We start from the raw sequence: 25,882 nt of genomic DNA, 5'->3' as shown, positions 1-25,882 counted from the left end.
TCCCCAAAGCTTTATTCATAACAATTGTTAAAGAGGCTGTTGAAAATACCCCTCGATATAGTCTCAATAGACACACATATTATCAAACTCACACAATAAGCTTCAGATATACTGGATAACTAAGAGAAAAAATTAATCTTTTCCTTTAAAAAATATATTTCTGTCTATAACTTGTTATTGTGCCACTATCTTGTACTTGACATATCTGTGTGCTGAAGAAAATGCCTTTGTGGCACATCACTTTATTTCTGACTTTTGTTTTGTTTTTTGTTGCAGGTATATTCTACATGTGTGCCTACAGAATGCATGAGTGCAGAAGAGTGGCTGGCCCGCGTTAAAGTAAACACAAACTACTGTGTCAAGGGCGCAAATGATTTGAATTCCCATTAAAAAATAGAGAACTTACTGTAAAATAATAAAATTTGGAATTTTGCATGTACAAATATGTCTCTACAATTTTTTTTAAAGGGTCTACATTGTTTTCAGAAGCAACACAGTCACTTTCAACAGGATCAGATCACACTTCAGATTTTTTAAGACATTGTTTTATAAAGATAAAATAAATGTGAAATTTAAGCTTGAGTTAAAACAACTTCTGAAGCATATGGTACTTCTTGCCCAATGTTGACTGGGATTGGCTCCAGGATAAGCGGTAGAGGTAATAGATGGATAATGAATGGAATAATATACAGTACAATAATATCATTAAAGCTGGACAGTGTCTTTTACCCTGGGTTAGAGCCTGTGCCCGGCCTTTGTAACTCTAAAACAGTGAGTCTACGTTTCCTGAAAATTGACTTTTTACTGTTGCAGTGGAAGGTAGAGGAAGAGAAGTAGAAGATGATGGGATCAATGCAGGTGTTGAAGGTGCTAAGCAGCAAAACGTAGTACCTCCATTCTGGGCTCTTACCCTCAATGAAACCCACTAAATGAGAGATATTGTATGGTAGCACGCAAATGAGGAACACGGCTAGAGTCCCCAAGGCCATACCGATGGCTTTCTGCTTCTGCATGCGGGATATCCTGGGGCGGCTGTACACGATCAAGATGCATTGCACGTAGCAGTAAACACAGATTACAAGAGGTACAAGGCAGAAAACAATGAAAAACTCCAAACGTATCGGGAGGAGGACATCCAGCTGCTTCTTCGTAAAGTTCTCATAGCAAGCATGGGCATTGTCATCAGGGGTTTCGCTGGCTAGGGATGGGTGGTGCACGGTGATGATAGTGATACTGCAGTTTGCTAAGGAGATCAGCCAAATGACTGCCCCCATCACTACTGCATACACAGGTTTGTGCAGCCGATGATAGGTGATAGGGAAAGCGAGTGCAATGTAGCGAACCAGACTGACAGCCATCAGCAACAAGGAGCTGGTGTAGATGGTGGAGAAGAAGATGAAGGCGGTGAGGGAGCACAGGAAGTCGGGCAGATTCCACGTCATGCCTGACGACGTGGCCTCGTACATCTTGAGAGGAAGGATGATCAAGAAGAGCAGGTCGGAGACGGTCAGATTGAGTAGCAGGATGTCTGTTGGATTTGCCTTGACATGGATCTTGACACTGAAGGCATAGAGAGCCAGGAGGTTGGCTGGGAAGCCAATCACGAAGGTAATTATGTACACCGAGAGAATCACCTCGCTGCTCACCATTGTCTACGGACCTGAACCAAAGGAAGTGAACAAACATCAATCAAAATGTAGGAATGATAGGCTGCACATAAAAATGTAAAATAATTTACTTCTGATTTAAACTGAAGGGCTATTTGTACGTTTCTCAGCCGCCGAACATGGTGTCTTGCCAGGTGTGGACGGTGTTGACGATTGCTCCTAGTTGCATTTAAAAGGTTATTCACAGAACATGAACAGCTACTTCTTGCAGGTTGACTGGATGCTTGACTCGCTAACGGAAAGTTATGAGACGGGCTTGCGTGATTGGACCTAGATGGTTAGCATGCTATGTTCAGTAGAAGTAAATAAATGCAAAAAAAGTGTTAACTCTGGTGTTGTTTTGCCATCGAGATAAGTGTTTGATGCAGAACTTGCAAGGTTTCTTGTATATCTGCAGGCAAACCGTTGGTGATAATCTCACCCAAGTATTTAGTTGCTGTATGTGAATATGCTACAAATCTATGAATTAAATCTCTATATTTAATTATCATTTTTATTTTCCATACAAGAATGAATAAGTTAATAAATATCATGAAATTAATTCAGAAAAATTGCAAAACAAATGAGCCACACTCTCAATCTCAGACTCCAAACACGAGATGTGGAAAAATGGTTGATAAGGTAAACATACATCTACTTACCTAACAGAAGATGTTTTAGAAATGTTAAGGCTTCAAGGAAGAAACAACTAGAGTTGTATTTTTTTTTTTTCTTGCTGTGCCTCGTGCTTTCAAAGATGAGCTGATATAAAATGATATCCGCAAAGAGGTGAGTCGCACTCCAGCCCAGAGTCAAATTTATTGTATATGGAGCCACGAGCCGACACCAGTTGGTTAATCTTTAATAAAATGCAAAACAGCAGGTTCATTTTGACGTTCATACGTGTTAATAAAGAACCTCCTCCCATTACATAAACTCTAAACATGATAATTATGTTTGGATTTCATCAGGCCTACGCAATAAATTAAGATAAACAGATTATTTTTCCACATGGAGAATCGAATTAGGACATCTCTCTCTGCAGTTCCATGTCATTTGAGACATCTGAGGGTTTAGGAGAATACACACACAACATATCCTTTAATATCCTTTGGCCTACAGTAGATTTGTTTCTGTTACTTATTGACAGCTGGTATATTGGTTTCGCTTCCTGATAGTACTGTCTACATTAGCATCAGTTTCACTGCAACAGGGAATAAACACGGCCGACTCAAACAGTTCTGAGCATGTAATTCAAGTCAATACTGCTCTTAGGCTGCAACTACTACAAGGGGCTTATTGTATGAAGCAGCAGCAGAAGAAGATATCCTCAGATCTGCAGGTCATGTATTGCACATCAATGCAATACACTTGTGCAGTAAAAGGTTTCATCACTCAGTGCTCTCCATTGTTCAATTACTGTGTCTGTTCTTAAATCTTACTTGATGACAGATGAAGTTGATGCTTTCAGGTGTTTAGAGGCTTCTCTTCTGTCTTGTTGTTGCTGAGAAATCAGTCCCACCATGAGGCCTGTTTAACAGCTGATCCAGAGCTTTCTATCGTATCCGGGATCTTCCTCAACAGGTTGATGTCTGTGTGATGAATGGGGATCTACTGAGGATTGCTGATTGTCTGTGCTTCTGGTACAATTCACCAAATCAGCTCTGCATTGAGGAATAAATGAAGATTACATCAGTAAATTAATTGCAAACTCACTTTTTATTGATTACATTTCATCAAACAATGTACATATGGCTACATATTTATGACTTTCTGTATAAGTAGTAAATAGTAATGAACAGCGTTGGTAATGTTTAGATTTTTTTGAGCGCAATATGTCTCCGAGCTAAAGAAGGAGCCCTGGCCTCCCTCATAAAACTTTACATAACTTGTGCCCCTCGGCTTTCTTTGCATTCTCTCCCTTCACTTTTTGTCCTGCCACCTGGAACCTCTTCAGCACCGACTGAAGGGCATCTTCATTCTTCACCGAGTCCTTCTGTTCTCTGTCTGCCAAGATCTCCCCCACCCGGTCCAGGTAAGCCTCGAGTAACCCAAGGTCATCAGCAAAGTTTGCAATAATCTTTCGTCCTGGTCGACTTTGCCTCAGATCCTGTTGTTGTTGTTGTCGTCGTCATACTCAAAAGCTACACAGTTCATAAGACAAAGCTGCAGTTGTATCAGCATCTCTCACAGAATTGTTAGTTGTTTGTGAGTTGATGTTCCCAGGTCATTTTCTGATTAATGTTTTGTGTGGTTGGCTGAGGAAATTTACATATCTGTGATTTGTGCCGCAGGGGGTATAAAAACAAAACACATGTTGTTATTAGTGGATTTTATTGTGGTTGGTTTGATTACTCTGTCCAGAAGCTCTCATGACGACCTCTGTGTACAAACACAAAAGTACAGAAGTGGAGGATGGGCTTGTATTATTTTTGCAGGTATCTCTTCTTCAACAGAATAAATTTACACAGTACCCAAATATCACATCGGGCATTAATGATGTGTTTTGTGGTGAATTTGAATATCATGTACAGTAACAGTCCAGTCGGCCTGTTGCAGAAACTATTGGTGCACAGTGTGAACTTCACCTGAAATGACCTTTGTATTACAGACTGGCGCTTTTCCTGGTCCTACATACTGGGATGGGTCCAATACACAGGTGCAGTCAACTTCACTGTAATAACTGTTTCTTGCTGATAGTTGTTGTGCAATTGATACATTAAACGTGACACCATTAAATGTTGTGCCTTTCGGCATTCAATAAATTGGTTATGAAAATAAATATTAAACTTTAATATTACAAATATTAATATTAAATAATAACTTTAATTTATGAAAGTTACCTCGGGGCACCACCCTTCAAAGGAAGGGAAAAGATAGCAAATTTATTGATTGTCTACAAATTTGGAACTCTGAGTGACAATTAAATTCATAACTACAAACAAAATTACCATATAGATAGTTAGCAAAGTTGAAGGATATAGAGTTCTTGACAGTGTAGAGGTTGGCAAAATTCACACTTGTTCAACATTCATTAAAACAACATTTGTGACAGAAAAACATTTATTATGAAGATAATAAAGTATAAAAACACAAATTACTAAAGGTGTACTTACTATATACAGATGTGTATGTGAGTATGCAGGTGTGTGTCTGTGTGTGTGAGTGTGCTTTCAAAATGGCGGCAGGCCCCCCCCCCCCGGAAGGTATACGACATGCGGCAGGGGTCAGAGAGATGTGTGGGGAGATATGCGTGTGTTTGTGTTGGTGCCAAGTTAGAGAAAGTAGCTAGTTGCATGCAAAGAAAGACTGTGAAGATCATAACATAACATTAACTTTGAAATAACTTATAACTAAAGTATCAGAGCAACACATCAAACTTATAAACATCACACGGAATCGAATAAACAGTCTTTGCTTAGCCTAGTATAATTATTAAGCCCAGTTGTGTTACCCGTCCATGAAAAGGGAAAAAAAGTTGATGTGCTGTTTGAAGTCCAGTGAAGTCATCTTGCTGGTTTTGTGGCTCCTGTTTTTGTGGTTCTGCTGTACGATGCAGCTCTTTTGCTGAAGTTCTTAGGCAGGCACTCGTGGCGCTGCCTTTTGGAAGGTTTTAGCAGTCTGCTCCAGTCAGGCCTGCTTGAAGGTTGGTAGAGCTTGGGTAGGGAGGAGGTTTCCCTGGTGAGGTGAGCTGCAAGCTGCACCTCTCCTCCTTTGAAGTTGAGCAGACAGAGAGGTGGGCTCCTCTCGGAGAGTTGAGTAGAAAGAGGAAGAAGGGGTGGAGAACTGGGCTTATATTGGCCTGGTGACCTCATGGGTCATGGGGCCCAGAGTGACCAATAGTTGTTGAAACTTGTGTCCCCGGTCAGTTTTCACACCTCGGTGTGAAGTTGAAGCACCCTGGGAGACTGAGTTCTGGAGGCTCTGGTTCGTCTCCAGAACAAAGAACGTGTGGCGAGGGTTTGACTACACATGTAGGCCGAACTGTAGTTCACAAATACCAGGTCCCAACAGAGTCAAGTAAATCAGTTTGAAATCCTCCTTGAATATTACAACTCTGTCTGTTCATGAGAAACAAATGATAAAGTAAAAAAATAAACTGCTGTCACATATATTTCTGTCATTTCCCCAAAGCTTTATTCATAACAATTGTTAAAGAGGCTGTTGAAAATACCCCTCCATATAGTCTCAATAGACACACATATTATCAAACTCACACAATAAGCTTCAGATATACTGGATAACTAAGAGAAAAAATTAATCTTTTCCTTTAAAAAATATATTTCTGTCTATAACTTGTTATTGTGCCACTATCTTGTACTTGACATATCTGTGTGCTGAAGAAAATGCCTTTGTGGCACATCACTTTATTTCTGACTTTTGTTTTGTTTTTTGTTGCAGGTATATTCTACATGTGTGCCTACAGAATGCATGAGTGCAGAAGAGTGGCTGGCCCGCGTTAAAGTAAACACAAACTACTGTGTCAAGGGCGCAAATGATTTGAATTCCCATTAAAAAATAGAGAACTAACTGTGAAATAATAAAATTTGGAATTTTGCATATGCAAATATAATGTCTCTGCATTTTTTTTTTAAAGGCTCTACATTGTTTTTCAAAAGCAACACAGTCACTTTCAACAGGATCAGATCACAGTGCAGATTTTTTAAGACATTGTTTTATAAAGATAAAATAAATGTGAAATTTAAGCTTGAGTTAAAACAACTTCTGAAGCATTTGGTACTTCTTGCTCAATGTTGGCTGGGATTGGCTCCAAGATAAGCGGGAGAGGTAATAGATGGATAATGAATGGAATAATATACAGTACAATAATATCATTAAAGCTGGACAGTGTCTTTTACCCTGGGTTAGAGCCTGTGCCCAGCCTTTGTAACTCTAAAACAGTGAGTCTACGTTTCCTGAAAATTGACTTTTTACTGTTGCAGTGGAAGCTAGAGGAAGAAAAGTAGAAGATGATGGGATCAATGCAGGTGTTGAAGGTGCTAAGCAGCAAAACGTAGTACCTCCATTCTGGGCTCTTACCCTTAATGAAACCCACTAAATGAGAGATATTGTATGGTAGCACGCAAATGAGGAACACGGCTAGAGTCCCCAAGGCCATACCGATGGCTTTCTGCTTCTGTATGCGGGATATCCTGGGGCGGCTGTACACGATCAAGATGCATTGCACGTAGCAGTAAACACAGATTACAAGAGGTACAAGGCAGAAAACAATGAAAAACTCCAAACGTATCGGGAGGAGGACATCCAGCTGCTTCTCCGTAAAGTTCTCATAGCAAACATGGACATTGTCATCAGGGGTTTCGCTGGCCAGGGATGGGTGGTGCACGGTGATGATAGTGATACTGCAGTTTGCTAAGGAGATCAGCCAAATGACTGCCCCCATCACTACTGCATACACAGGTTTGTGCAGCCGATGATAGGTGATAGGGAAGGCGAGTGCAATGTAGCGAACCAGACTGACAGCCATCAGTAACAAGGAGCTGGTGTAGATGGTGGAGAAGAAGATGAAGGAGGTGAGGGAGCACAGGAAGTCAGGCAGATTCCACGTCATGCCTGACGACGTGGCCTCGTACATCTTGAGAGGAAGGATGATCAAGAAGAGCAGGTCGGAGACGGTCAGATTGAGTAGCAGGATGTCTGTTGGATTTGCCTTGACATGGATCTTGACACTGAAGGCATAGAGAGCCAGGAGGTTGGCTGGGAAGCCAATCACAAAGGTAATTATGTACACCGAGAGAATCACCTCGCTGCTCACCATTGTCTACGGACCTGAACCAAAGGAAGTGAACAAACATCAATCAAAATGTAGGAATGATAGGCTGCATATAAAAATGTAAAATACTTTACTTCTTATTTAAACTGAAGGGCTATTTGTACGTTTCTCAGCCACCGAACATGGTGTCTTGCCAGGTGTGGACGGTGTTGACGATTGCTCCTAGTTGCATTTAAAAGGTTATTCACAGAACATGAACAGCTACTTCTTGCAGGTTGACTGGATGCGTGACTCGCTAACAGAAAGTTATGAGACGGGCTTGCGTGATTGGACCTAGATGGTTAGCATGCTATGTTCAGTAGAAGTAAATAAATGCAAAAAATGTGTTGATAAGGTAAACATACATCTACTTACCTAATAGAAGACGTTTTAGAAATGTTAAGGTTTCAAGGAAGAAACAACTAGAGTTGTATTTTTTTTTTTTCTTGCTGTGCCTCGTGCTTTCAAAGATGAGCTGATATAAAATGATATCCGCAAAGAGGTGAGTCGCACTCCAGCCCAGAGTCAAATTTATTGTATATGGAGCCACGAGCCGACACCAGTTGGTTAATCTTTACTAAAATGCAAAACAGCAGGTTCATTGTGACTTTCATAAGTGTTAATAAAGAACCTCCTCCCATTACATAAACTCTAAACATGATAATTAGGTTTGGATTTCATCAGGCCATGGGTCTGCATTTATTCTTATTTACGCCTACGCGATGAATTAAGATAAACAGATTATTTTTCCACATAGAGAATCGATTTAGGACATCTCTCTCTGCAGTTCCGTGTCATCAATATTGGTTTCGCTTCCTGATAGCACTGTCTACATTAGCATCAGTTTCACTGCAACAGGGAATAAACATGGCCGACTCAAACAGTTCTGAGCATGTAATTCAAGTCAATACTGCTCTTAGGCTGCAACTACGACAAGGAGCTTATTGTATGAAGCAGCAGCAGCAGAAGATGTCCTCAGATCAGCAGTTCATGTATTGCACATCAATGCAATACACTTGTGCAGTAAAAGGTTTCATCACTCAGTGCTCTCCATTGTTCAATTACTGTTTCTGTTCTTAAATCTTACTTGATGACAGATGGAGTTTATGTTTTCAGGTGTTTAGAGGCTTCTCTTCTGTCTTGTTGTCACTGAGAAATCAGTCCCACCATGAGGCCTGTTTAACAGCTGATCCAGAGCTTTCTATCGTATCCGGGATCTTCCTCAACAGGTTGATGTTTGTGTGATTAATGGGGATCTACTGAGGATTGCTGATTGTCTGTGCTTCTGGTACAATTCACCAAATCAGCTCTGCATTGAGGAATAAATGAAGATTACATCAGTAAATTAATTGCAAACTCACTTTTTATCGATTACATTTCATCAAACAATGTACATATGGCTACATATTTATGACTTTCTGTAAAAGTAGTAAATAGTAATGAACAGCGTTGGTAATGTTTAGATTTTTTTGAGCGCAATATGTCTCCGAGCTAAAGAAGGATCCCTGGCCTCCCTCATGAAACGTTACATAACTTGTGCCCCTCAGCTTTCTTTGCATTGTCTCCCTTCACTTTTTGTCCTGCCACCTGAAGCCTCTTCAGCACCGACTGTAAGGGCATCTTCATTCTTCACCGAGTCCATCTGTTCTCTGTCTGCCAAGATCTCCCCCACCCGGTCCAGGTAAGCCTCGAGTAACCCAAGGTCATCAGCAAAGTTTCCAATAATCTTTCGTCCTGGTCGACTTGGCCTCAGATCCTGTTGTTGTTGTTGTCGTCATCACACTCAAAAGCTACACAGTTCATAAGACAAAGCTGCAGTTGTATCAGCATCTCTCACAGAATTGTTAGTTGTGTGTGAGTTGATGTTCCCAGGTCATTTTCTGATTAAAGTTTTGTGTGGTTGGCTGAGGAAATTTACATATCTGCGATTTGTGCCGCAGGGGGTATAAAAACAAAACACATGTTGTTATTAGTGGATTTTATTGTGGTTGGTTTGATTACTCTGTCCAGAAGCTCTCATGACGACCTCTGTGTACAAACACAGAAGTACAGAAGTAGAGGATGGGATTGTATTATTTTTGCAGGTATCTCTTCTTCAACAGAATAAATTTACACAGTACCCAAATATCACATCGGGCATGAATGATGTGTTTTGTGGTGAATTTGAATATCATGTACAGTAACAGTCCAGTCGGCCTGTTGCAGAAACTATTGGTGCACAGTGTGAACTTCACCTGAAATGACCTTTGTATTACAGACTGTCGCTTTTCCTGGTCCTACATACTGGGATGGGTCCAATACACAGGTGCAGTCAACTTCACTGTAATAACTGTTTCTTGCTGATAGTTGTTGTGCAATTGATACATTAAACGTGACACCATTAAATGTTGTGCCTTTCGGCATTCAATAACTTTGGTTATGAAAATGAATATTGAACATTAATATAAAAAAATATGAATATTAAATAATAAATGTAATTGATTAAAGTTACCTCAGGGCACCACCCTTCAAAGGAAGGGAAAAGATAGCCAATTTATTGATTGTCTACAAATTTGGAACTCTGAGTAACAATTTATTCATAACTATAAACAAAATTACCATATAGATAGTTAGCAAAGTTGAAGGATATAGAGTTCTTGACAGTGTAGAGGTTGGCAAAATTTACACTTGTGCAACATTCATTAAAACAACATTTGTGAAAGAAAAGCATTTATTATGAAGATAATAAAGTATAAAAACACAAATTACTAAAGGTGTACTTATTATATACAGATGTGTATGTGAGTATGCGTGTGTGTGTCTGTGTGTGTGAGTGTGCTTTCAAAATGGCGGCAGGCCACTATTTAGATAATGGGACCCCCCCCCCCTTTGGAAGGTATACGACATGCGGCAGGGGTCAGAGAGATGTGTGGGGAGATATGCGTGTGTTTGTGTTGGTGCCAAGTTAGAGAAAGTAGCTAGTTGCATGCAAAGAAAGACTGTGAAGATAATAACATAACATTAACTTTGAAATAACTTATAACCAAAATATCACAGCAACACAAATCAAACTTATAAACATCACACGGAATCGAATAAACAGTCTTTGCTTAGCCTAGTATAATTATTAAGCCCAGTTGTGTTACCCGTCCATGAAATGGGAAAAAAGGATGACGTGCTGTTTGAAGTCCAGTGAAGTCGTCTTGCTGGTTTTGTGGCTCCTGTTTTTGTGGTTCTGCTGTACGATGCAGCTCTTTTGCTGAAGTTCTTAGGCAGGCACTCGCGGCGCTGCCTTTTGGAAGGTTTTAGCAGTCTGCTCCAGTCAGGCCTGCTTGAAGGTTGGTAGAGCTTGGGTAGGGAGGAGGTTTCCCTGGTGAGGTGAGCTGCAAGCTGCACCTCTCCTCCTTTGAAGTTGAGCAGACAGAGAGGTGGGCTCCTCTTGGAGAGTTGAGGAGAAACAGGAAGAAGGGGGGAGAACTGGGCTTATATTGGCCTGGTGACCTCATGGGTCATGGGGCCCAGAGTGACCCATAGTTGTTGAAACTTGTGTCCCCGGTCAGTTTTCACACCTCGGTGTGAAGTTGAAGCACCCTGGGAGACTGAGTTCTGGAGGCTCTGGTTCGTCTCCAGAACAAAGAACGTGTGTCCAGGGTTTGACTACACATGTAGGCCCAACTGTAGTTCACAAATACCAGGTCCCAACAGAGTCAACTAAATCAGTTTGAAATCCTCCTTGAATATTACAACTCTGTCTGTTCATGAGAAACAAATGATAAAGTAAAAAAATAAACTGCTGTCACATATATTTCTGTCATTTTCCCAAAGCTTTATTCATAACAATTGTTAAAGAGGCTGTTGAAAATACCCCTCGATATAGTCTCAATAGACACACATATTATCAAACTCACACAATAAGCTTCAGATATACTGGATAACTATGAGAAAAAATCAATCTTTTCCTTTAAAAAATATATTTTCTGTCTATAACTTGTTATTGTGCCACTATCTTGTACTTGACATATCTGTGTGCTGAAGAAAATGCCTTTGTGGCACATCACTTTATTTCTGACTTTTGTTTTGTTTTTTGTTGCAGGTATATTCTACATGTGTGCCTACAGAATGCATGAGTGCCGAAGAGTGGCTGGCCCGCGTTAAAGTAAACACAAACTACTGTGTCAGGGGCGCAAATGATTTGAATTCCCATTAAAAAATAGAGAACTTACTGTGAAATAATAAAATTTGGAATTTTGCAAATGCAAATATAATGTTTCTGCATTTTTTTTTTAAAGGCTCTACATTGTTTTTCAAAAGCAACACAGTCACTTTCAACAGGATCAGATCACACTTTTTAAGACGTTGTTTTATAAAGATAAAATAAATGTGAAATTTAAGCTCAAGTTAAAACAACTTCTGAAGCATTTGGTACTTCTTGCTCAATGTTGGGGAGGATTGGCTCCAGGATAAGCGGTAGAGGTAATAGATGGATAATGAATGGAATAATATACAGTACAATTATAACATTAAAGCTGGACAGTGTATTTTACCCTGGGTTAGAGCCTGTGCCCGGTGTTTGTAACTCTGGAACAATGAGTCTGCGTTTCCTGAAAATTGACTTTTTACTGTTGCAGTGGAAGCTAGAGGAAGAAAAGTAGAAGATGATGGGATCAACGCAGGTGTTGAAGGTGCTAAGCAGCAAAACATAGTACCTCCATTCTGGGCTCTTACCCTCAATGAAACCCACTAAATGAGAGATATTGTATGGTAGCACGCAAATGAGGAACACGGCTAGAGTCCCCAAGGCCATACCGATGGCTTTCTGCTTCTGCATGCGGGATATCCTGGGGCGGCTGTACACGATCAAGATGCATTGCACGTAGCAGTAAACACAGATTACAAGAGGTACAAGGCAGAGAACAATGAAAACCTCCAAACGTATCGGGAGGAGGACATCCAGCTGCTTCTTCGTAAAGTTCTTATAGCAAGCATGGCCATCAGGGTTTTTGCTGGCTAGGGATGGGTGGTACTTGGTGACGAGAGGTATACTGCAGTTTGCTAAGGAGATCAGCCAAATAACTGCCCCCATCACTACTGCATACACAGGTTTGTTTAGCCGATGATAGGTGATAGGGAAGGCGAGTGCAATGTAGCGAACGAGACTGACAGCCATCAGCAACAAGGAGCTGGTGTAGATGCTGGAGAAGAAGGTGAAGGCGGTGAGGGTGCACAGGAAGTCGGGCAGATTCCACGTCATGCCTGACGTGGCCTCGTACATCTTGAGAGGAAGGATGATCAAGAAGAGCAGGTCGGAGACGGTCAGATTGAGTAGCAGGATGTCTGTTGGATTTGCCTTGACATGGATCTTGACACTGAAGGCATAGAGAGCCAGGAGGTTGGCTGGGAAGCCAATCACAAAGGTAATTATGTACACCGAGAGAATCACCTCGCTGCTCACCATTGTCTACGGACCTGAACCAAAGGAAGTGAACAAACATCAATCAAAATGTAGGAATGATAGGCTGCATATAAAAATGTACAATACTTTACTTCTGATTGAAACTGAAACTGAATTATGCCTCATATGGGGGCTGCCATCTTACGCTTTTGACCTCACTTTTGACGGCAAAGTCTGCGCAGTGGTGATTGTGGTAAAGAGCAGCGGTATCGAAGTTCTGCCAACACAGGTGTTCAACCAGTTGCGAATCAATTATGAGTTAAAACCCAACTTACTGCAAAAAGTTGCACAAACACTTGAACAAACCTCATCTGTGAGCAAAATGTAATCGATGTGTACTTTGACTTTTTAGCTTGGTTCACCCACCAGGTAACAATCAAGGTGATTTGGCTTCACTTCTGGGAGCTGTCATGTCGTACATTTTACAGATTAACAAGACTATAGTATGTACTAACAACCATCATTGCGTTTAAAAGGTTATACCCTATGAAAGGCTACTTCTTGAATATATACTGCAAATCTAGAAATTAAAGCTCTATCTTTATGTGTCATTTTCTTTTTTTATACAATAATGAATTAAGTAAACAAACATTATAAAATCAATACAGAAAAACTGTAAAACAAATGAGCCAAGCTCTCAATCTCAGACTCCAAACACCAGATGTGGAAAAATGGTTGATATGGTAAATAAAAAATGTACTTACCTAATAAACGAAGTTTTGAAAATGTTGAGCTCTATGTTTTTTACTTGCTGTGCCTCATGCTTTCAAAGATGAGCTGATATAAGCAATACCTGCAAAGCTGTGAGTCGAAGCTGTACTCTTCTGTACTGTTACTAATGTATGCAAAACAGCAGGTTCATTTTGACTTTCATACGTGTTAATAAAGAACCTCCTCCCATGACATAAACTCTAAACATGATAATTAGTTTTGGATTTCATCAGGCCATGGGTCTACATTTATTCTTATTTACGCCTACGCAATAATTTAAAATACACAGATTATTTTCCACATAGAGAATCGATTAAGGACATCTCTCTCTGCAGTTCCATGTCATCAATATTGGTTTCGCTTCCTGATAGCACTGTCTACATTAGCATCAGTTTCACTGCAAAAGGGAATAAACACGGCCGACTCAAACAGTTCTGAGCATGTAATTCAAGTCAATACTGCTCTTAGGCTGCAACTACGACAAGGAGCTTATTGTATGAAGCAGCAGCAGAAGAAGATATCCTCAGATCAGCAGTTCATGTATTGCACATCAATGCAATACACTTGTGCAGTAAAAGGTTTCATCACTCAGTGCTCTCCATTGTTCAATTACTGTTTCTGTTCTTAAATCTTACATGATGACAGATGGAGTTTATGTTTTCAGGTGTTTAGAGGCTTCTCTTCTGTCTTGTTGTTGCTGAGAAATCAGTCCCACCATGAGGCCTGTTTAACAGCTGATCCAGAGCTTTCTATCGTATCCGGGATCTTCCTCAGCAGGTTGATGTCTGTGTGATTAATGGGGATCTACTGAGGATTGCTGATTGTCTGTGCTTCTGGTACAATTCACCAAATCAGCTCTGCATTGAGGAATAAATGAAGATTACATCAGTAACAGGAAGATTACATCAGTAAATTAATTGCAGACTCACTTTTTATTGATTACATTTCATCAAACAATGTACATATGGCTTCATATTTATGACTTTCTGTATAAGTAGTAAATAGTAATGAACAGCGTTGGTAATGTTTCGATTTTTTTGAGCACAATATGTCTCCAAGCTAAAGAAGGAGCCCTGGCCTCCCTCATAAAACGTTACATAACTTGTGCCCCTCGGCTTTCTTTGCATTCTCTCCCTTCACGTTTTGTCCTGCCACCTGGAACCTCTTCAGCACCGACTGACGGGCATCTTCATTCTTCACCGAGTCCATCTGTTCTCTGTCTGCCAAGATCTCCACCACCCGGTCCAGGTAAGCCTCGAGTAACCCAAGGTCATCAGCAAAGTTTCCAATAATCTTTCGTCCTGGTCGACTTTGCCTCAGATCCTGTTGTTGTTGTTGTCGTCATCATACTCAAAAGCTACACAGTTCATAAGACAAAGCTGCAGTTGTATCAGCATCTCTCACAGAATTGTTAGTTGTGTGTGAGTTGATGTTCCCAAGTCATTTTCTGATTAACGTTTTGTGTGGTTGGCTGAGGAAATTTACATATCTGTGATTTGTGCCGCAGGGGGTATAAAAACAAAACACATGTTGTTATTAGTGGATTTTATTGTGGTTGGTTTGATTACTCTGTCCAGAAGCTCTCATGACGACCTCTGTGTACAAACACAGAAGTACAGAAGTAGAGGATGGGCTTGTATTATTTTTGCAGGTATCTCTTCTTCAACAGAATAAATTTACACAGTACCCAAATATCACATCGGGCATGAATGATGTGTTTTGTGGTGAATTTGAATATCATGTACAGTAACAGTCCAGTCGGCCTGTTGCAGAAACTATTGGTGCACAGTGTGAACTTCACCTGAAATGACCTTTGTATTACAGACTGGCGCTTTTCCTGGTCCTACATACTGGGATGGGTCCAATACACAGGTGCAGTCAACTTCACTGTAATAACTGTTTCTTGCTGATAGTTGTTGTGCAATTGATACATTAAACGTGACACCATTAAATGGTGTGCCTTTCGGCATTCAATAAATTTGGTTATGAAAATAAATATTAAACATTAATATTACAAATATTAATATTAAATAATAACTTTAATTGATGAAAGTTACCTCAGGGCACCACCCTTCAAAGGAAGTGAAAAGATAGCAAATTTATTAATTGTCTACAAATTTGGAACTCTGAGTAACAATTAAATTAATAACTATAAATAAAATTACCATGTAGATAGTTAGCAAAGTTGAAGGATATAGAGTTCTTGACAGTGTAGAGGTTGGCAAAATTCACACTTGTGCAACATTCATTAAAACAACATTTGTGAAAGAAAAACATTTATTATGAAGATAATAAAGTATAAAAACACAAATTACTAAAGGTGTACTTACTATTTACAGATGTGTATGTGAGTATGCGTGTCTGTGTGTGTGAGTGTGCTTTCAAAATGGCGGCAGGCCACTATTTAGATAACGGGATCCCCCCCCCCCCCCCCCCCCCCCCTTTGGAAGGTATACGACATGCGGCAGGGGTCAGAGAGATGTGTGGGGAGATATGCGTGTGTTTGTGTTGGTGCCAAGTTAGAGAAAGTAGCTAGTTGCATGCAAAGAAAGACTGTGAAGATCATAACATAACATTAACTTTGAAATAACTTATAACTAAAGTATCAGAGCAACACATCAAACTTATAAACATCACACGGAATCGAATAAACAGTCTTTGCTTAGCCTAGTATAATTATTAAGCCCAGTTGTGTTACCCGTCCATGAAAAGGGAAAAAAGGTTGATGTGCTGTTTGAAGTCCAGTGAAGTCGTCTTGCTGGTTTTGTGGCTCCTGTTTTTGTGGTTCTGCTGTACGATGCAGCTCTTTTGCTGAAGTTCTTAGGCAGGCACTCGCGGCGCTGCATTTTGGAAGGTTTTAGCAGCTGCTCCAGTCAGGCCTGCTTGAAGGTTGGTAGAGCTTGGATTGGGAGGAGGTTTCCCTGGTGAGGTGAGCTGCAAGCTGCACCTCTCCTCCTTTGAAGTTGAGCAGACAGAGAGGTGGGCTCCTCTCGGAGAGTTGAGTAGAAAGAGGAAGAAGGGGGGGAGAACTGGGCTTATATTGGCCTGGTGACCTCATGGGTCATGGGGCCCAGAGTGACCCATAGTTGTTGAAACTTGTGTCCCCGGTCAGTTTTCACACCTCGGTGTGAAGTTGAAGCACCCTGGGAGACTGAGTTCTGGAGGCTCTGGTTCGTCTCCAGAACAAAGAACGTGTGGCGAGGGTTTGACTACACATGTAGGCCCAACTGTAGTTCACAAATACCAGGTCCCAACAGAGTCAACTAAATCAGTTTGAAATCCTCCTTGAATATTACAACTCTGTCTGTTCATGAGAAACAAATGATAAAGTAAAAAAATAAGCTGCTGTCACATATATTTCTGTCATTTCCCCAAAGCTTTATTCATAACAATTGTTAAAGAGGCTGTTGAAAATACCCCTCGATATAGTCTCAATAGACACACATATTATCAAACTCACACAATAAGCTTCAGATATACTGGATAACTATGAGAAAAAATTAATCTTTTCCTTTAAAAAATATATTTTCTGTCTATAGCTTGTTATTGTGCCACTATCTTGTACTTGACATATCTGTGTGCTGAAGAAAATGCCTTTGTGGCACATCACTTTATTTCTGACTTTTGCTTTGTTTTTTGTTGCAGGTATATTCTACATGTGTGCCTACAGAATGCATGAGTGCCGAAGAGTGACTGGCCCGCGTTAAAGTAAACACAAACTACTGTGTCAGGGGCGCAAATGATTTGAATTCCCATTAAAAAATAGAGAACTAACTGTGAAATAATAAAATTTGGAATTTTGCATATGCAAATATAATGTCTCTGCATTTTTTTTTTTAAAGGCTCTACATTGTTTTTCAAAAGCAACACAGTCACTTTCAACAGGATCAGATCACACTTCAGATTTTTTAAGACCTTGTTTTATAAAGATAAATAAATGTGAAATTTAAGCTCGAGTAAAAACAACTTCTGAATCATATGATACTATTTGCCCAATGTTGGGTAGGATTGGCTCCAGGATAAGTGGTAGAGGTAATAGATGGATAATAAATGGAATAATATACAGTACACTAATATCATTAAAGCTGGACAGTGTCTTTTACCCTGGGTTAGAGCCTGTGCCCGGCCTTTGTAACTCTGAAACAGTGAGTGTACGTTTCCTGAAAATTGACTTTTTACTGTTGCAGTGGAAGCTAGAGGAAGAAAAGTAGAAGATGATGGGATCAATGCAGGTGTTGAAGGTGCTAAGCAGCAAAACGTAGTACCTCCATTCTGGGCTCTTACCCTTAATGAAACCCACTAAATGAGAGATATTGTATGGTAGCACGCAAATGAGGAACACGGCTAGAGTCCCCAAGGCCATACCGATGGCTTTCTGCTTCTGCATGCGGGATATCCTGGGGCGGCTGTACACGATCAAGATGCATTGCACGTAGCAGTAAACACAAATTACAAGAGGTACAAGGCAGAGGACAAAGAAAATCTCCAAACGTATCGGGAGGAGGACATCCAGCTGCTTCTTCGTAAAGTTCTCAAAGCAAACATAGGCATGGCCATCAGGGGTTTCGCTGGCCAGGGATGGGTGGTGCTGGGTGATGATAGTGATACTGCAGTTTGCTGAGGAGATCAGCCAAATGACTGCACTCATCACTACTGCATACACAGGTTTGTTTAGCCGATGATAGGTGATAGGGAAAGCGAGTGCAATGTAGCGAACCAGACTGACAGCCATCAGCAACAAGGAGCTGGTGTAGATGGTGGAGAAGAAGGTGAAGGCGGTGAGGGAGCACAGGAAGTGGGGCAGATTCCACGTCATGCCTGACGACGTGGCCTCGTACATCTTGAGAGGAAGGATGATCAAGAAGAGCAGGTCGGAGACGGTCAGATTGAGTAGCAGGATGTCTGTTGGATTTGCCTTGACATGGATCTTGACACTGAAGGCATAGAGAGCCAGGAGGTTGGCTGGGAAGCCAATCACGAAGGTAATTATGTACACCGAGAGAATCACCTCGCTGCTCACCATTGTCTACGGACCTGAACCAAAGGAAGTGAACAAACATCAATCAAAATGTAGGAATGATAGGCTGCATATAAAAATGTACAATAATTGATTACTGATTTAAACTGAAACTAAATTATGCCTCATATGGGGGCTGCCATCTTACGCTTTTGACCTCACTTTTGACGGCAAAGTCTGCGCAGTGGTGATTGTGGTAAAGAGCAGTGGTATCGAAGTTCTGCCGACACAGGTGTTCTAGTAGTTGAGAATCAATTATGAGTTAAAACCCAACTTACCGCAAAAAGTTGCACAAACACTTGAACAAACCTCATCTGTGAGCAAAATGTAATCGATGTGTACTTTGACTTTTTAGCTTGGTTCACCCACCAGGTGACAATCAAGATGATTTGGCTTCACTTCTGGGAGCTGTCATGTCGTACATTTTACAGACTAACGAGACTATAGTATGTACTAACAACCATCATTGCGTTTAAAAGGTTATACCCTATGAAAGGCTACTTCTTGAATATATACTGCAAATCTAGAAATTAAAGCTCTATCTTTAAGTGTCATTTTCTTTTTTTATACAAGAATGAATTAAGTAAACAAACATCATAAAATCAATACAGAAAAACTGCAAAACAAATGAGCCAAGCTCTCAATCTCAGACTCCAAACACCAGATGTGGAAAAATGGTTGATAAGGTAAACATATATCTACTTATCTAATAAACAACGTTTTGAAAATGTTGAGCTCTATGTTTTTTACCTGCTGTGCCTCGTGCTTTCAAAGATGAGCTGATATAAGCAATACCTGCAAAGCTGTGAGTCGAAGCTGTACTCTTCTGTACTGTTACTAATGTATGCAAAACAGCAGGTTCATTTTGACTTTCATACATGTTAATAAAGAACCTCCTCCCATGACATAAACTCTAAACATGATAATTAGTTTGGGATTTCATCAGGCCATGGGTCTACATTTATTCTTATTTACACCTACGCATTAATTTAAAATACACAGATTATTTTCCACATAGAGAATCGATTAAGGACATCTCTCTCTGCAGTTCCGTGTCATCAATATTGGTTTCGCTTCCTGATAGCACTGTCTACATTAGCATCAGTTTCACTGCAACAGGGAATAAACACGGCCGACTCAAACTGTTCTGAGCATGTAATTCAAGTCAATACTGCTCTTAGGCTGCAACTACGACAAGGAGCTTATTGTATGAAGCAGCAGCAGAAGAAGATATCCTCAGATCTGCAGGTCATGTATTGCACATCAATGCAATACACTTGTGCAGTAAAAGGTTTCATCACCCAGTGCTCTCCATTGTTCAATTACTGTGTCTGTTCTTAAATCTTACTTGATGACAGATGAAGTTGATGCTTTCAGGTGTTTAGAGGCTTCTCTTCTGTCTTGTTGTTGCTGAGAAATCAGTCCCACCATGAGGCCTGTTTAACAGCTGATCCAGAGCTTTCTATCGTATCCGGGATCTTCCTCAACAGGTTGATGTCTGTGTGATGAATGGGGATCTACTGAGGATTGCTGATTGTCTGTGCTTCTGGTACAATTCACCAAATCAGCTCTGCATTGAGGAATAAATGAAGATTACATCAGTAAATTAATTGCAAACTCACTTTTTATTGATTACATTTCATCAAACAATGTACATATGGCTACATATTTATGACTTTCTGTATAAGTAGTAAATAGTAATGAACAGCGTTGGTAATGTTTAGATTTTTTTTAGCGCAATATGTCTCCGAGCTAAAGAAGGAGCCCTGGCTTCCCTCATAAAACGTTACATAACTTGTGCCCCTCGGCTTTCTTTGCATTCTCTCCCTTCACTTTTTGTCCTGCCACCTGGAACCTCTTCAGCACCGACTGTAAGGGCATCTTCATTCTTCACCGAGTCCTTCTGTTCTCTGTCTGCCAAGATCTCCCCCACCTGGTCCAGGTAAGCCTCGAGTAACCCAAGGTCATCAGCAAAGTTTCCAATAATCTTTCGTCCTGGTCGACTTTGCCTCAGATCCTGTTGTTGTTGTTGTCGTCATCACACTCAAAAGCTACACAGTTCATAAGACAAAGCTGCAGTTGTATCAGCATCTCTCACAGAATTGTTAGTTGTTTGTGAGTTGATGTTTCCAGGTCATTTTCTGATTAACGTTTTGTGTGGTTGGCTGAGGAAATTTACATATCTGTGATTTGTGCCGCAGGGGGTATAAAAACAAAACACATGTTGTTATTAGTGGATTTTATTGTGGTTGGTTTGATTACTCTGTCCAAAAGCTCTCATGACGACCTCTGTGTACAAACACAGAAGTACAGAAGTAGAGGATGGGATTGTATTATTTTTGCAGGTATCTCTTCTTCAACAGAATAAATTTACACAGTACCCAAATATCACATCGGGCATGAATGATGTGTTTTGTGGTGAATTTGAATATCATGTACAGTAACAGTCCAGTCGGCCTGTTGCAGAAACTATTGGTGCACAGTGTGAACTTCACCTGAAATGACCTTTGTATTACAGACTGTCGCTTTTCCTGGTCCTACATACTGGGATGGGTCCAATACACAGGTGCAGTCAACTTCACTGTAATAACTGTTTCTTGCTGATAGTTGTTGTGCAATTGATACATTAAACGTGACACCATTAAATGTTGTGCCTTTCGGCATTCAATAACTTTGGTTATGAAAATGAATATTGAACATTAATATAAAGAAATATGAATATTAAATAATAAATGTAATTGATTAAAGTTACCTCAGGGCACCACCCTTCAAAGGAAGGGAAAAGATAGCCAATTTATTGATTGTCTACAAATTTGGAACTCTGAGTAACAATTAAATTAATAACTATAAATAAAATTACCATATAGATAGTTAGCAAAGTTGAAGGATATAGAGTTCTTGACAATGTAGAGATTGGCAAAATTCACACTTGTTCAACATTCATTAAAACAACATTTGTGACAGAAAAACATTTATTATGAAGATAATAAAGTATAAAAACACAAATTACTAAAGGTGTACTTACTATATACAGATGTGTATGTGAGTATGCGTGTGTGGGTCTGTGTGTGTGAGTGTGCTTTCAAAATGGCGGCAGGCCACTATTTAGATAACGGGATCCCCCCCCCCCCCCTTTGGAAGGTATATGACATGCGGCAGGGGTCAGAGAGATGTGTGGGGAGATATGCGTGTGTTTGTGTTGGTGCCAAGTTAGAGAAAGTAGCTAGTTGCATGCAAAGAAAGACTGTGAAGATCATAACATAACATTAACTTTGAAATAACTTATAACTAAAGTATCAGAGCAACACATCAAACTTATAAACATCACACGGAATCGAATAAACAGTCTTTGCTTAGCCTAGTATAATTATTAAGCCCAGTTGTGTTACCCGTCCATGAAAAGGGAAAAAAGGTTGATGTGCTGTTTGAAGTCCAGTGAAGTCATCTTGCTGGTTTTGTGGTTCTGCTGTACGATGCAGCTCTTTTGCTGAAGTTCTTAGGCAGGCACTCGTGGCGCTGCCTTTTGGAAGGTTTTAGCAGTCTGCTCCAGTCAGGCCTGCTTGAAGGTTGGTAGAGCTTGGGTAGGGAGGAGGTTTCCCTGGTGAGGTGAGCTGCAAGCTGCACCTCTCCTCCTTTGAAGTTGAGCAGACAGAGAGGTGGGCTCCTCTCGGAGAGTTGAGTAGAAAGAGGAAGAAGGGGGGGAGAACTGGGCTTATATTGGCCTGGTGACCTCATGGGTCATGGGGCCCAGAGTGACCAATAGTTGTTGAAACTTGTGTCCCCGGTCAGTTTTCACACCTCGGTGTGAAGTTGAAGCACCCTGGGAGACTGAGTTCTGGAGGCTCTGGTTCGTCTCCAGAACAAAGAACGTGTGGCGAGGGTTTGACTACACATGTAGGCCGAACTGTAGTTCACAAATACCAGGTCCCAACAGAGTCAACTAAATCAGTTTGAAATCCTCCTTGAATATTACAACTCTGTCTGTTCATGAGAAACAAATGATAAAGTAAAAAAATAAACTGCTGTCACATATATTTCTGTCATTTTCCCAAAGCTTTATTCATAACAATTGTTAAAGAGGCTGTTGAAAATACCCCTCGATATAGTCTCAATAGACACACATATTATCAAACTCACACAATAAGCTTCAGATATACTGGATAACTAAGAGAAAAAATTAATATTTTCCTTTAAAAAATATATTTCTGTCTATAACTTGTTATTGTGCCACTATCTTGTACTTGACATATCTGTGTGCTGAAGAAAATGCCTTTGTGGCACATCACTTTATTTCTGACTTTTGTTTTGTTTTTTGTTGCAGGTATATTCTACATGTGTGCCTACAGAATGCATGAGTGCCGAAGAGTGGCTGGCCCGCGTTAAAGTAAACACAAACTACTGTGTCAAGGGCGCAAATGATTTGAATTCCCATTAAAAAATAGAGAACTAACTGTGAAATAATAAAATTTGGAATTTTGCATATGCAAATATAATGTCTCTGCATTTTTTTTTTAAAGGCTCTACATTGTTTTTCAAAAGCAACACAGTCACTTTCAACAGGATCAGATCACAGTGCAGATTTTTTAAGACATTGTTTTATAAAGATAAAATAAATGTGAAATTTAAGCTTGAGTTAAAACAACTTCTGAAGCATTTGGTACTTCTTGCTCAATGTTGGCTGGGATTGGCTCCAAGATAAGCGGGAGAGGTAATAGATGGATAATGAATGGAATAATATACAGTACAATAATATCATTAAAGCTGGACAGTGTCTTTTACCCTGGGTTAGAGCCTGTGCCCGGCCTTTGTAACTCTGAAACAGTGAGTCTACGTTTCCTGAAAATTGACTTTTTACTGTTGCAGTGGAAGCTAGAGGAAGAAAAGTAGAAGATGATGGGATCAATGCAGGTGTTGAAGGTGCTAAGCAGCAAAACGTAGTACCTCCATTCTGGGCTCTTACCCTTAATGAAACCCACTAAATGAGAGATATTGTATGGTAGCACGCAAATGAGGAACACGGCTAGAGTCCCCAAGGCCATACCGATGGCTTTCTGCTTCTGTATGCGGGATATCCTGGGGCGGCTGTACACGATCAAGATGCATTGCACGTAGCAGTAAACACAGATTACAAGAGGTACAAGGCAGAGGACAAAGAAATACTCCAAACGTATCGGTAGGAGGACATCCAGCTGCTTCTCCGTAAAGTTCTCATAGCAAGCATGGCCTTCAGGGGTTTTGTTGGCCAGGGATGGGTGGTGCTGGGTGATGATAGTGATACTGCAGTTTGCTAAGGAGATCAGCCAAATGACTGCACTCAACACTACTGCATACACAGGTTTGTTCAGCTGATGATAGGTGATAGGGAAAGCGAGTGCAATGTAGCGAACCAGACTGACAGCCATCAGCAACAAGGAGCTGGTGTAGATGGTGGAGAAGAAGGTGAAGGCGGTGAGGGAGCACAGGAAGCGTGGCAGATTCCACGTCATGCCTGACGACGTGGCCTCGTACATCTTGAGAGGAAGGATGATCAAGAAGAGCAGGTCGGAGACGGTCAGATTGAGTAGCAGGATGTCTGTTGGATTTGCCTTGACATGGATCTTGACACTGAAGGCATAGAGAGCCAGGAGGTTGGCTGGGAAGCCAATCACGAAGGTAATTATGTACACCGAGAGAATCACCTCGCTGCTCACCATTGTCTACGGACCTGAACCAAAGGAAGTGAACAAACATCAATCAAAATGTAGGAATGATAGGCTGCATATAAAAATGTACAATACTTTACTTCTGATTTAAACTGAAACTAAATTATGCCTCACATGGGGGCTGCCATCTTACGCTTTTGACCTCACTTTTGACGGCAAAGTCTGCGCAGTGGTGATTGTGGTAAAGAGCAGCAGTATCGAAGTTCTGCCGACACAGGTGTTCTACTAGTTGCTAATCAATTATGAGCAAAATATAATCGATGTGTACTTTGACTTTTTAGCTTGGTTCACCCACCAGGTGACAATCGAGATAATTTGGCTTCACTTCTGGGAGCTGTCATGTTGTACATTTTACAGACTAACGAGACTATAGTATGTAGTAACAACCATCATTGCGTTTAAAAGGTTATACCCTATGAAAGGCTACTTCTTGAATATATACTGCAAATCTAGAAATTAAAGCTCTATCTTTAAGTGTCATTTTCTTTTTTTTATACAAGAATGAATTAAGTAAACAAACATCATAAAATCAATACAGAAAAACTGCAAAACAAATGAGCCAAGCTCTCAATCTCAGACTCCAAACACCAGATGTCGAAAAATGGTTGATAAGGTAAACATATATCTACTTACCTAATAAACAACGTTTTGTAAATGTTGAGGCTTCAAGGAAGAAACTAGAGCTCTATGTTTTTTCCTTGCTGTGCCTCGTGCTTTCAAGGATGAGCTGATATAAAAAGATATCTGCAAAGAGTCAAACAAGTGAGTCAAACTCTTCTGTACCTATTCTAATGTATGCAAAACAGCAGGTTCATTGTGACTTTCATACGTGTTAATAAAGAACCTCCTCCCATTATATAAACTCTAAACATGATAATTAGGTTTGGATTTCATCAGGCCATGGGTCTACATTTATTCTTATTTACACCTACGCAATAATTTAAAATACACAGATTATTTTCCACATAGAGAATCGATTAAGGACATCTCTCTCTGCAGTTCCATGTCATCAATATTGGTTTCGCTTCCTGATAGCACTGTCTACATTAGCATCAGTTTCACTGCGACAGGGAATAAACACGGCCGACTCCAACTGTTCTGAGCATGTAATTCAAGTCAATCCTGCTCTGAGGCTGCAACTACTACAAGGGGCTTATTGTATGAAGCAGCAGCAGCAGATGTCCTCAGATCAGCAGTTCATGTATTGCACATCAATGCAATACACGATTTCATCACTCTCTCGATTGTTCAATTAGTATGTCTGTTCTTAAATCATACATGATGGCAGATGGGGTTGCAGTTGTCGTTTTAAAACATGACCTTTGCAAAAGTCGCTGACAAATCGGTCCCACCATGAGGCCTGTTTAACAGCTGATCCAGAGCCTTCTATCGTATCCGGGATCTTCCTCAGCAGGTTGATGTCTGAGTGATTAATGGGAATCTACTGAGGATTGCTGATTGTCTGTGCTTCTGGTACAATTCACCAAATCAGCTGTGAGAAAATAGATAGATTTGAAAATGGATTCTGTTTTCCTCTTATCAAGCTCTGTGTTTAGGAATAAATGAAGATTACATCAGTAACTTAATTGCAAACTCACTTTT

At 40.4% G+C, this 25,882-nt stretch overlaps 5 protein-coding genes across 5 annotated transcripts in view; all 5 read right to left on the bottom strand.

Moving 5' to 3' along the window:
* LOC117777400 (hemicentin-1-like) overlaps positions 1-25,882 on the bottom strand; it is a 1,765,934-nt gene that overhangs the window by 1,506,938 nt on the left and 233,114 nt on the right. The gene's annotated exons all lie outside the window — the stretch shown is intronic.
* On the bottom strand, positions 486-13,639 carry LOC117777437 (free fatty acid receptor 2-like). Its single transcript, XM_034612228.1, has 2 exons — positions 13,555-13,639; positions 486-1,660 (listed from the first exon to the last, which is right to left on the bottom strand). Exon 2 carries the CDS (start codon positions 1,647-1,649, stop codon positions 726-728), a length of 924 nt encoding a protein of 307 aa, XP_034468119.1. The 5' UTR covers positions 1,650-1,660; positions 13,555-13,639; the 3' UTR covers positions 486-725.
* Positions 5,949-7,425, bottom strand: LOC117777439 (free fatty acid receptor 2-like). Its single transcript, XM_034612231.1, has one exon. It carries the CDS (start codon positions 7,423-7,425, stop codon positions 6,502-6,504), a length of 924 nt encoding a protein of 307 aa, XP_034468122.1. The 3' UTR covers positions 5,949-6,501.
* LOC117777438 (free fatty acid receptor 2-like) lies at positions 17,568-18,613 on the bottom strand. Its single transcript, XM_034612229.1, has one exon. It carries the CDS (start codon positions 18,582-18,584, stop codon positions 17,661-17,663), a length of 924 nt encoding a protein of 307 aa, XP_034468120.1. The 5' UTR covers positions 18,585-18,613; the 3' UTR covers positions 17,568-17,660.
* On the bottom strand, positions 22,951-24,456 carry LOC117777441 (free fatty acid receptor 2-like). The gene has a single exon (XM_034612233.1). The coding sequence runs from the start codon at positions 24,269-24,271 to the stop codon at positions 23,354-23,356; it is 918 nt and encodes a 305-aa protein (XP_034468124.1). The 5' UTR covers positions 24,272-24,456; the 3' UTR covers positions 22,951-23,353.

Source organism: Hippoglossus hippoglossus, chromosome 16, assembly GCF_009819705.1.
Source record: "Hippoglossus hippoglossus isolate fHipHip1 chromosome 16, fHipHip1.pri, whole genome shotgun sequence".
Lineage (NCBI taxonomy): Eukaryota > Metazoa > Chordata > Actinopteri > Pleuronectiformes > Pleuronectidae > Hippoglossus > Hippoglossus hippoglossus.
Note: the sequence above shows the minus strand (reverse complement) of the source record. Positions and strands in the feature narration are given on the sequence as shown.